Source organism: Pinus tabuliformis, chromosome 4_2, assembly GCF_031772625.1.
Source record: "Pinus tabuliformis cultivar Carrire ecotype Pingquan chromosome 4_2, CPIR1, whole genome shotgun sequence".
NCBI classification, from domain to species: domain Eukaryota; kingdom Viridiplantae; phylum Streptophyta; class Pinopsida; order Pinales; family Pinaceae; genus Pinus; species Pinus tabuliformis.
Window position 1 is genome coordinate 1,070,210,987 of NC_142304.1, and position 12,717 is coordinate 1,070,223,703.

Here is a 12,717-nt window from a genome sequence, read left to right on the forward strand (position 1 = left end):
CAGAGCTCCAAAGGAGCTCACCACAGCAAAAGCAAATAATGAAGATAGTCTCTTGGAATTACAGGGGAATGGGCTCCAAAGCCAAGGAAGAAGCGATGAGCAGTCTGATAACGCTGGAAGCCCTGGATATCCTCCTCATCCAGGAGACCAAAATTGAGGATTCAGCCTTCCTCCAAGCAAGTAGAAAGTTTTGGAAAAAAGATGGAGTGCATGCAACCTCTGCCCGGGGAGCATCAGGAGGACTTGGGTCGCTCTGGAATCCTAATAAGTTCTCCCTTATCTCTAAGTCCCTGAATACCCATTGGATTTTGTTAAAATTACAGCATTTAGAATCTAAAGAAATTATTAGTCTGGTCAATATATATGTGCCTAATAATGTAGGTGAAAAGAAGTTGTGCTGGGATTCCATCAAAAACCTGGCAGATCCGGAAGATTTGGAGAACATCATCATTGCAAGAGATTTTAATCTCACCCTCATTCCATGAGAAAAAAAAAACGAGGTAGTATTGTTAGAGATCCGGCAAGAGAAATAGTAGAGGATCTCATGCAGGATTGGGATCTGATAGATATTGAGCCAATTGCCGGCAAGTACATGTGGTCAAACAAAAGGGCTGGCCCAAGACACACAACTGCAAGACTGGATTGTTTCTTGGTGCAAAGTTCCTTTCTGCTCCTTGGATTAGAAGCCAGATCGCACATCCTACACAACAGTAAATCATACCACAAGCCTATCAGCTTGGAATTACTGACCATTAAAGATTTGGGGCCTATTCCATTCAGGTTCAGCTCTCTCTGGATCAAGGAGGCAGACTTCATGGATAAGGTCGGGGACTGCTAGAAAGACCCAGTCAAAGGTTCTGCCTTTTTTGTGTGGGAGGAAAAACTTAGAAGAGTGAAAGCCATGCTAAAAAATTGGGCCAAGACCCTGCCCAACCCAGCTGCGGAAAGGAAAAAATATCAATTAGAACTTGAAAGTCAACATCTTCATCTTGAAATAGCTGAAATTTCAAAAGAATATCTGGAAAAGGAGGCCAAGCTTCAACAAAACTTCCATAAGGCATGCCTGGCTGAAGAGGAGTACTGGAGGCTCAAATCTAGAAGTCTTTGGCTCAAAGTTGGAGACAGGAATTCCTCCTTTTTCCACAAACAAGCTCAAGCTAGGAAAGGACGGAACTCCATCATTGAAATAAAAGAAGAAAACAGTGTTCTAAAGGACTTTGCAAGCATAAAAAAGGCAGCCTCAGAACATTTTGAGAAGTTGTATAGGGAACATATAGAAGCAGACCAAAATGACAGCCTACTAGATGTTGTCCCTAAGCTCATCACCCCCAAAATGAACCAGGTTCTAGAAAGTAAAATCGCACTCAAAGAAATCAGGGAGGAACTCTTCGCCATGGACCTGGATAAAGCCCCAGGCCTGGACGGTTTCACTCTGAGATTCTTAAAAACCTGTTGGTAGATAATCGAGAAGGAATTCCTCAAAATGATTCAGAAATCCCAGGGCTTTCAGAAGATTGGAGGCTGCACAAATTCGGCATTTCTCGCCCTCATCCCTAAATAAAAAGGGGCAAACTCCTTCAACAGATTTTGCCCAATTTCACTATGTAACATTGGATACAAAGTGATCACCAAAGTGATAGCAAACAGGTTGAAAAAATTCCTCCCCAAAATCATCCCGCACAACTAAGGGGGATTCATTAAAGGCAGGCAGCTAGTGGGCAACTTCGTGCTGGTGCAAGAGGCAATCCATTCCAGCCAACACCGAAAGGAAAAAGGTATGGTTATCAAACTAGATCTAGATAATGCCTTTGATCATGTTAGACACATATTTTTGTTTGATGTAATGTATAAAATGGGATTCGGACAAGACTTTATAAAGTGGATAAAGGCCTGTATATCGGAACCTTGGATTTCTCCCTTGGTGAATGGAAGGGCCGCTGATTTTTTCAAAGCTTCTAGAGGACTGAGGCAGGGGTGCCCTCTTTCACCCCTCCTCTTCATCATTCAGGCTTTTGTTCTTAGTTTCTATTTGAATAAAAAGTAGCAAGAACATGCTATGACCGGGTTGTGCATTGCAAGAGGGGTGAAACGCTTCAATCATGCCCCTTTTGTTGATGACACCCTTCTACTGGGAGTTGCAACACCACAATCAGCTATCAACTTCAAAGCAGTTTTGGATGACTTCTGTAAGATCTCAGGCAGTGAGTTAAATAAGGGGAAATGTCAAATATTTTGCTGGAATATCCCTACTTCCACTGCAAATTCCATAGCTAGATGTCTGGGATTTGCAGCCTCCACTATTTGGTCCTCTTTCAAATATCTTGGGTTGCCAATCTTTAATAAGAGGACGTCAAGCAAAGACTGGTCTCCTCTTTTAGACAAATTCAAAGCAAAGATGCAAGCCTGGGGATCCTCTTGGCTCAACATCGCCGGAAAAGCAGTACTCATCCGATCTTCAAATTTGTTGTCATCCTGGCACCTGTGGGAATTATCAATAAGATGGAAGAATTAATCAGGAATTTTTTCTGGAAAGGCGACAAGCAAAATGATAAGAGATTCTCCCTAATCAGTTAGGAAACAGTCACAAAACCAACTCTGGAAGGGGGACTGAGTCTTAAAGATCTGAAGGCTCAAAATCTAGCTATGGGAGCCAAAATAATTTGGAAAATAATTGCCCCTAAACCAAACTGAGCTCAGATCGCATTATGGAGAAAATACTTTAGAGGTTCGAGGCTTAGGTGTTTAGATCAGCCAAAAAACTCATTCAGAACACACATCAGCAGCTTCATCAACAGAATCGCACCAATGATAAAAAAACCACGCGCATTGGATCCCTGGAAACGGCAAGCAAATATAGCTATGGAATGACAGAATACTAGATCGCCCTCCTCTGGAAGAATCCAGATATTTCACAGCGTTAAGAATCTGGCTTGTTGTAGCAAACATCCACACTCTGTGGGACATCTCGTTGTGGACAAAGGATTCCTGGGCAGGTTGGAAACAATTATCGGTGCCCAATGACCTGCAAACTGAATGGACAACGTTCAATCCCATCTACATGGGCTGGCCCCTATCCACGCAAGCAGGAAGGACGTGAGAGGCTGGGGGAAAAATCGTTCAGGTTACACAGTTAAGCAGGGATACTCTAAGTATCTAGAGTGCCCCCACGTACCTTCCAATTGCTCCTTGGGCGGGCATATGGAACTTCCCATCTATTCCAAAATAGACCACTTTTGCTAGATTCTCTGCCACCAAAAAATCCTCACTGAGGATAGACTCCAAAAAACAGGATTCAATGGATCGTCCAGATGCATTCTCTGCAAGGCAAATTCTGAAACCGCCCTCCATATTATGATTGAATGCAATTACACAATCTCTGTCTGGCAGGAGCTTTTGGACCCTTGGAATTTCGATCTCAACTTTTCCACTTCTGTTCAAGAGCTGTTCGCAGGTTGGATGGCTAGATATCCAGGTATTCAACCAAAACACAAAACGATCAAATCAGTGTGGAGTGCATTGCCAAAGTTCACTAGTTGGAAGATTTGGTTAGAAAGGAATAGGAGGATATTCCGTAACAAAGCCCAGGATCATAGAATAGTAGCCAACTTAGTGAAATTCCAATTAAACGAGTGGCTGGAAGGCACATGTGAAGATTCAAATCTTAGCCAGCAAGACAGAGAACTGGGTTCTGCCCTCAAGCTTTGCTTCCATAAGCCAAGAAGCTCACCCCCAACTCTTGAAGATTGGCAAATCAGGAAAAACGAGATTGAATTTCAAGTTTGGCTATCCATGCAATCAATTCCCTCCCTATTTTTTGATGGAGCAGCTAAAGGGAACCCAGGGAAGGCCGGGGCTGGAGGAAACATTATTATGCCAGACAACACTTCTCCTCATAATTTTGCCAAGGGTCTAGGCCACACATCTAGCATGCAAGCCGAGGCGCTGGCCCTCTTTCAAGGTGTAATCTTCCTCAAGGAGTTGGGAATACAGGAAGAAAATATTTTTGGGGACTCCCAAGTAATCATAAGAGCAGTGGCGACTAACTCCAACCCAACAGATCTGCAGCTAGCAAGGTTATTTACAAGAATCAAAAGCATTTCAAAGTCTCTACACTTGACATATTTTCATGTACTGAGAACAAATAATAAAGCAACAGACACCCAAGCAAACATTGCAGTCCACTTAGACGCTGGAACTATTCTCAAAAATAAGGAAACTCTGTGGGCACCTATACCGTAAAAAGCCATGTTTTACTGCTATCTTTTAAATCAATTTGTCTGTATCTTTCAACTAGGACAATTAGCAACAAAAGAGCACTTTGATAATTATAAAAAGAGGAAGTGGATAAGAGCAAAAGCCAATCCCCTCCTCGTAGAAAGGCATGCTAGAAATTGCTCCTCATTTTGTAACCGATTGTGAGGCCATTTGCCAAGCAGATAATGAAATCCTATAACCATTCTTGTAAAAAAAAAAAAAAAACATAACAATCTCTTTATCGGGCAAATATATGACTATTGGTTTGTTTTGGAAAGTTGATTACTTCATGATATAGTATAATACATTGTAAACACTTTACATGGGAGATAAAACAAAACCTTTTTCATACCATCCGTACAACACCACTCGACACCCAATGAGGTTATCATTTGAATGTTCAGCGTGTCAATGATAACGTCTATGGTGAAGGGCAGTGATAATTATATTCCATTTTTTAATAATTTTGTTTGTTGTGACAATATAGATTATCTTGTTTACACTGTCAAAGAAAATATGCGAAATTTTGTATTTTCCATTTCAGATAAGGAAAAGTTTCTCTTACCGAAAATGATAGTCTCCTTACTTTCCCTTTAGATATTAACGCAGTATCGAAAATGTACTTCGATGGTGCTTCTTTTAAAGCTGGATCTGGAGCTGGCATTGTCTTAATCCCTCCATCTTAGAAAAACTCTTCATTTTCCTTTAAACTAAAGTTCAAAACGACAAATAATATCGTCGAGTACGAAGCACTCCTCCTCAGGTTAGAAATTACACGCAAACTAAACATATTAAATTTATCAGTATATGGCGAATTCAAGCTGGTGATCAGACAAGTAACAAACAAGTGAGAAGCTAAGAATCCCCATTTGCATGCTTATAGGAACCAAGTTTGGGACTTGGTTGATAATTTTTTCTCAGCCATTAATTTCATGACTGTTCCTCATGAACAAAATCAATTAGCTGATGCTTTGGCTGTTACAACAGCCACTTTTTCCCCTCCCTCTGGACTCAAAATTAAGTTCACAATAGAGGTTCTCTATAGACCTTCAATACCTGACAACATCAAGCATTGGCAGGTATTTGAAGATGAGCAGGAGATTAAGAGGTTCATCCAATTGATTGGAGAATACTCAGACCAATTTATTGATGAAGACAAGGATCTCGACTTGGCGCAAACCATCGTCCCTCCATTCAATCCAAAAAATGGTGAACATGGTGTCATCTAACTGAAAATAATCATATTCCTAGAGGGTTAATTCCCCTCGAAAAGAGTTTTGATCATAATGATGTTGTGGCCACTCCGACCCTTAAACCTCCTAATGTTGAGGTGGAGGCGGTTGAAATTTCTACTACTTCTGAACATAAGTTAATTAATTTTTCCAACTCTCTTTCACAACATACAAAACAGAAATATGGCCAACTCCTCTCAAAGTATACCGATGTTTTTTCCTGGTCGTATAATGACCTCAAGGCTTACGAACAAAGCATCATAGAGCATCATATACCTTTAAAACAGGGGGTCAAGACCTTTAAGAAAAAGCTCAGACAAATTAATCCCCTCTTGCTTCCCTCTATTGAGAAAGAGATTAAAAAAATCTTAGATGCGAAAATAATTGTGCCCCTACACTACTCTACTTGGGTGGCTAATTTAGTGCCTGTCAGAAAGAAAAATGGTGAAATTCGATTATGTGTGGACTTTAGAAATATAAATAGGGCATCCTTAAAGGACAATTACCCCCTTCCAAAAATGGATACCATCTTGCAATGAGTAGTTGGTGCAACTCGCATATCCATGATGGATGGGTTTTCTGGTTACAATCAGATAGTTATTCATAAAGATGATATGTACAAAACCACTTTCACTACTCCATGGGGTACATTTATGTACCAGAAAATGCCTTTCGGCTTGATGAATGTTGGGGCCACTTTTTAAAGGGCCATGGATATCACCTTTGCAAATGAAAGGGATAGGTTTATAGTCATATATTTAGATGACATGACTGTTTTTTCTTCCATTTATGAACAACATCTCAAGAATTTGGAGGCTATTTTCCATAAGTGCCAATTTTTGGCCTCTCTTTGAATCCAAATAAATCCTTCTTTGCGATGAATGAAGGGAATTTTCTGGGGCACATAGTATCCCAACACGGTGTTAGGATAGATCCCGGAAGGGTTCAGGCCATTCAAACCATTTCCTTGCCACGCACCAAGAAGGAAGTTCATGCATTATTAGGGAAAATATTTTTTCTAAGAAGATTTATACCTAATTTCACCGAAATAGTTAATAATATTAATCTCATGATTAAAAACGGAAACAATGTGTTAGGATATTCTGACACATAGGAAACAATTAAATATAACTTGGTCTAGTGTAGAGTTAGGTAAAGTGTGTTTCTTTACTATGTACTTTTGTAACTTACAATCCAACGGTCATGATATGTTCTGGACATGAAGTGATCTGACGATTCATTCTCTTCTCGATATTACCGACACTTGATCCGGGGCTTGACACCCGATTGGTCCATGATCTCTATTTAAAGAGCATGGAGGGTCATTTGTAGGGTGACCGTTCATGAGAGAAGCTTATGTAAATTTTCTTTATTCTATTAATAAATTGCCTAAAGTGGCCGTGTTGGCTCAGGTCATGGACTATTTCTCTCTTTAAGGGTTTTAACCACACCAAGAATACTGGTGTATTGATTTATGATCTGTTTGTGAGCAATGACCTTTGGTTTTCTATTTGAGGATGGTGAAGTATCTTACATGAAAATTTGTGACATCGTTGTCTTATATTAAAGATATTATCTTACTTAAACATTTTCAATATATTTAATGTATTGAATGACTTAACACTTCCTCACCATGGCCATGGACGTGGATCATGGTAGACTGACTATTAACATGATTGTTTTACTATACTCTCAACTATTCAATTCTTTACTGAATTAGCACAAAAAAATATAAATTTGTACATTACTAAACGATTTAAAAAGAACAGTATTATAAAAAAATCACCCATAAAACAAGACGTTCATATATTGCTAAATATTTTTTTTGAATAATTGTGTGGGACACGACAATGGATGACAGATTTGTCGACCACAGCTTCTGCGAAGTTATTGGGCTTACATTCTCATTCCACGATTCCAAGTATAGGAATCTTTCACTTACGGTCATTCGGAAAATTAGGCGACCCCAACATCTTACAAAGATTTCTTCCGTCTCTGTTACGTTTGTATTTCTCATCCTCATCGGCGCGCAACAACGGCAGAATTCAATGGTGAATTCCTATAAATAAACGAAGCAACTCCAACCATTCCCATTCCCTTGAGAGCAGTCTAAGATGATGGACCTCTGTAACGTTCCCTCCATGTTTTGGACATTACTTTTTCTCTTTTCTTTTACTGTTCTTTTTCTCACTCCTTCCTTGTGTTCCTCCACCCCTCAACTATCGCACGGTAGGCATCCTCATCTGGGCAATGCTTCTGATCAACAGGCTCTCCTTGGATTTCTGTCTGCCATCACATATGATCCATGGCAATCGTTAAGCACTACGTGGAAACCCAATGTTTCCTTCTGCAAGTGGAGAGGTGTCATATGCAGTCCGCGCAGACACAGAGTGGTTTCTCTCAATGTTTCATCCCTGGGATTACAAGGTACAATCTCTCCTCTGATCGGCAATCTCTCCTTTCTTAGGATTCTCGACCTTAGCAATAACGCTTTTCATGATCACATTCCCTATCAATTCGGAAATTTGTTTCGCTTAAACACGCTTTACCTGTCTAAGAATCACCTCTACGGTTCTATTCCGCCCACTCTTAGTAGCTGCCATCGTTTAGAGATCATCTCTATGGAGACTAACAATCTCACAGGTGCAATCCCGGCCTGGATGGGAAACATATCCTCTCTGGAGGAAATAGACCTGGGTTACAACAACCTTCACGGCAGCGTTCCCTCCGAATTGGGTATGCTAAGCCAGCTGAGATCTATACAACTGCGGGAGAACATTCTCACCGGACAAATTCCATCTCCCTTGTCTAACTGCACCCGTCTTCAAAACTTAATGATGCCACTTAACCACTTTACTGGTAACATTCCTGACGAGCTGTGTACCAAGAGCACCCAGTTGACGGTACTCTTAATGGGCGCTAATCATTTGAGTGGCAGCATTCCTGCTTCCCTCTTCAATTGTACCAACCTTCAAAAGCTCGACGTATCGTACAACCAGCTTAGCGGAGTAGTGCCCATGGAGTTCAGTAAACTGACGCAGCTCAAAGGGCTTAACTTAGGCAGTAATAGATTGACTAGCGGCAGCACCACCAGCTTGCCCATTCTTACTGCTCTTACTAACTGCTCCTCCTTAGAAATCCTTTATTTATTTCGTAACTATTTAAAGGGCCGTTTGCCCTTTTCTATAGGCCATCTCTCTTCTAAATTATACTACCTAAACTTGCAAAATAATGAATTAATGGGAGAAATACCTCCGCAGATTGGAAACTTAACTAGTTTAACTGAGCTTCTTTTACAGACCAATAATTTTACAGGGCCTGTACCTTTTGCACTTAATACTCTTCAAAACTTGCAAGTGTTAGATATGTCAGTCAACAATTTACAAGGAAACATCCCTTTCAATATTGGCCAACTCAAAAGTTTAGGGATTTTAGCTCTCTCTGGAAATAATTTTGATGGCAGAATCCCTGATTCTATTGCCAACCTCCAACAGTTAAGATATATGCTTCTTTCTTATAATCAGTTATCAGGTAATATACCTCCAAATCTAGGGAAATGTGTGAACCTATTAGATCTAGACCTATCATATAACAGTTTCACTGGCCAAATACCTCCAGAGGTTGCAGGGCTTGAAAATTTAGCTTTTTCTTTCAACCTTTCGAACAATTTATTTCATGGACTTGTGCCTTTAGGACTAAGCAAGATGACTATGGTTCAAGCTATAGATATCTCTGCAAATCAATTAACTGGCCACATTCCAAGTACACTCCAAAGCTGCAAAGAACTAGAGTACCTCAATCTTTCCAGAAATGCACTCGAAGGTCCAATTCCAATTACACTCAATGAACTTCAAAGTCTTGAGGACATGGATTTATCCTACAACAATCTATCAGGTGGAATACCCTTGTCATTGGAAAAGCTCAAAATGCTCCGCCATTGTAATTTTTCTTTCAACAAGTTGTCAGGAGAAGTCCCTAAAGCAGGAATTTTCAAAAAGTTTGGTGCTATGGCATTCATGGGAAATCCTGACCTTTGTGGACCTTGGGTAAGTTTGCCACCGTGCTATGCTCACAAACATCAAAATATTTGGCATACAAAAAGAGTTATCATACCTATGGTTATTGCAGCAGTGATTGTTGTATTGTGTTTGTTTTTGGGAATCTTGCGGATTCAAAATCGCAAGAAACATACTCATACAGAGGTTGAGACATCCTTCACTATGGGCCATCGAAGAATTTCATATGGAGAGATCATGACTGCAACAAATGAATTTAGTGATGTCAACTTGCTAGGAGTTGGTAGTTTTGGAAAAGTGTACAAAGGGGTTCTAAATGATGGCACAATTGTTGCTATCAAGCTTCTCAATTTGGAAAATGAGGGGGCCAACAAGAGTTTTGACAAGGAATGCAAAGTTTTGGGTAAAGTTAGGCACCGGAATTTGATTAGAATCATAACATGTTATTCAAACCTCCAAATCAAAGCTTTGATATTTCCATTAATGCAAAATGGAAGCTTAGAGAAGTGGTTATATCCTAATGGCCAAGAAGAAAGTGATTTGAGCTTATTTCAAAGGTTGAATATAGCAATAGATATTGCACAAGGCATGGCATATCTCCATCACCATTGTTTTGTGCAAGTGCTCCATTGTGATCTAAAACCTAGCAATGTGCTTCTGGATGAAGATATGACAGCATATTTAACAGATTTTGGTATTGCTAGTATATGTTTTGCAAATTCGAAGGATGCAGAGATCACTTCAACACATGCACTCAAAGGTTCAATAGGCTACATTCCTCCAGGTATTATGTGAAATAGATATCATGTCAAACAAATGTTAGATATTATATGAACTAGATATCATACTAAGCAATGTTGGCAATATCTTTTTTTTATTAAAATTTGTATATTATAACCTTACGATGAGAATGTTTCAATGTAGAATATGGATTGGGTGGACGTGCCACAACAAAAGGTGATGTTTATAGCTACGGAATAGTGTTATTGGAGATTTTGACTAGAAAGAAGCCCACGCATAACATCTTTGTGGAAGGAATGAACTTGTTGAAATGGGAGGGTAGTGATTTTCTAAACCGAGTAAAAGTTGTGGTTGATGGAAGTCTATTGAGGAGGACAAGTATGAGCACTACAGAAGATAAGGAGCTCAATTGCCTCAGTCAACTCATAAGCGTGGGTTTCCTCTGCACAAAAGAATCTCCTGAAGCACGACCTACTATGATGGAAATTGTTAGTACATTGCAAAGCATCAAAGAGACTTTTTTGGGAGCTACAGGGATTCCAAAATTTCAATCAGAAATATCACATTTACTAGGCAGTACAAGTACTACTCATAACAACATTGGCGAAGGCCAAAGTTCTTCTAGTTTATTGTAAGGGAGTAGTGGTTGAATAATTGAACCATGAAGTAATTTGATCCATTGTCAGTTGTTTAACTAAACCATGAAGTAATTTGAGTCATTTGTCATTAGTTCCATCTAGTTCAAGGCTTATTCTTCTCTCCTTCTCTATGCAGCTTATTTGTAGTTCTATTCCCCTCTCCTTTATGTGGCATGTCTATTGTAACTTGTTGGGTCCATGAGCATGAAAAATAAAGTGAAATATGCCATAAATGGTGTCTTGTAAATGTTTCTACAACTATAAAATCCCTTATCCTTATTTTAGAAAAACTTTATGTATATCAATCTTATTGTTCAATATTATTCTACATCTATAATAAAAGGCAAATGTTCTGAATATAAATGGACCAAAGGTTTTGTATTTGTTCTAAAAGATTAAGAACAGGTCAGCAATTTTGTTTCCACAAGCATTCATGAAACATGAACATGTTGACAAAAATGAAGCTTACAGTATTTTTTAGATGTTCCTCCTTTACACCAGCACTATGAAGCCACAGTTGTATCAGAAGATCAATCTGTACCAGACACGGTTCTACCTTATTCCCAAAACAATTAAGAATTAGTTTGGACACCCAATTTACATAGGAGGTAACTGTAGGTTGATCTGTAGTACAATTATTATAATTATTTCAAGATTTGGATTTGAATTATGTTTTAAAATATTATTGTGACATCGGTTTTAAATAGGCCTGTTATCTCTGATATGCCATGAAGGTAACTCTTCTGCTTTTCAACCCAAGATATACTTTACAACATGATAGATATGGATTTTAGATGGATTTGGGGTTCTGTTTGTTCATCACCACGAACTATTTCAGGCCCGAACACTATGAATAATCCATTTCAAAAATATTCATTTGTTAATATGGAACAAAAGTGCTGAGAATATAATATACACAGGTGAATCAGATTTTTGTTTATATCCATAGATTGGACCTCAGTAATGTGATGTTCATCAAGAGTGTTGTATTTGACAAATGGGAGATATGGTCATGATATGAGAAGCATGAACTTCCAGTATTTCACTAAGGCTAATCTTGTGTCTACTGTGACAAACACTTGGACTCATTAGTCTCCACACAATATCCCTGTACCCAGAAAAACATAGTTGGAATACTTTTGAGATATGATTTTAGCATGACTGACACTACTGTTGGAAAGTTTGCAGGAAACTTTGATGTCCAGTATGGGGTACTACGCAAATTGTCTGCTGAGTTTGGAGATATTTTCCTATTTTCCTATTCCAGCGAGAGTGATATGTTGAGAGAACCTTTCTAGAGGATTTTTCGGTCATGTCTTGAATCTCCAGATGTAGAGTCAGGGTTTGTAAGACAGCAGCACACATGCTTGCATCAAAAATTTGTTGCTATCAATAAGAAGTGGTTGTAACATTCCCAGATTTTGGAGAAGAAGCTTGGAGCTGCCGCTGGGCTCGAAATAAACGTGGTCTGTGCTTATTGAGGTGCTGGGCACATGATTTTGTTTGCCATTTGTTCAGGCGCAATGAGGAAAGTACATTTAGCATGAACAAATGGGTATGGCATCAAATGTGTAAGAGCAGCAAACTAGCAATGGATTCAGTCTTTACAAGAGCAAATTTCATCCTACGCATGAAGGTCTTGTAATCCTGCGCTCAGGATACACCATAACACAAGAAATTCTGGAGATTCGTATTTGTTGATCTAATCATAAAGGGAAGGCCAACCTATCTCAGCTTACATTAGGGCTGACCTATATTTTGTTATTGGAAGAGCGCATATATAAACCTTGTGCGCCTTATTCAGGATCTATCAAGAACTGAGTAAGGTTTTTAATA

At 39.2% G+C, this 12,717-nt stretch overlaps 1 protein-coding gene across 1 annotated transcript; it reads left to right on the top strand.

Moving 5' to 3' along the window:
* Positions 1–7,523: 7,523 nt before the first annotated feature.
* On the top strand, positions 7,524–12,052 carry LOC149173339 (uncharacterized). The gene is made up of 2 exons (XM_089424564.1): positions 7,524–10,286; positions 10,427–12,052. The coding sequence occupies exons 1-2, from the start codon at positions 7,601–7,603 to the stop codon at positions 10,876–10,878; spliced, it is 3,138 nt and encodes a 1,045-aa protein (XP_089280690.1). The 5' UTR covers positions 7,524–7,600; the 3' UTR covers positions 10,879–12,052.
* Positions 12,053–12,717: the final 665 nt, after the last annotated feature.

What these genes read in the sequence shown, in the direction of transcription:
- LOC149173339 (XM_089424564.1), top strand. Translation starts at nt 7,601, where the DNA reads ATGATGGACCTCTGTAACGTTCCCTCCATGTTTTGGACATTACTTTTT. An exon ending in AATAGGCTACATTCCTCCAG is followed by an intron (nt 10,287 to 10,426) that starts GTATTATGTGAA and finishes GTTTCAATGTAG; the next exon opens with AATATGGATTGGGTGGACGT.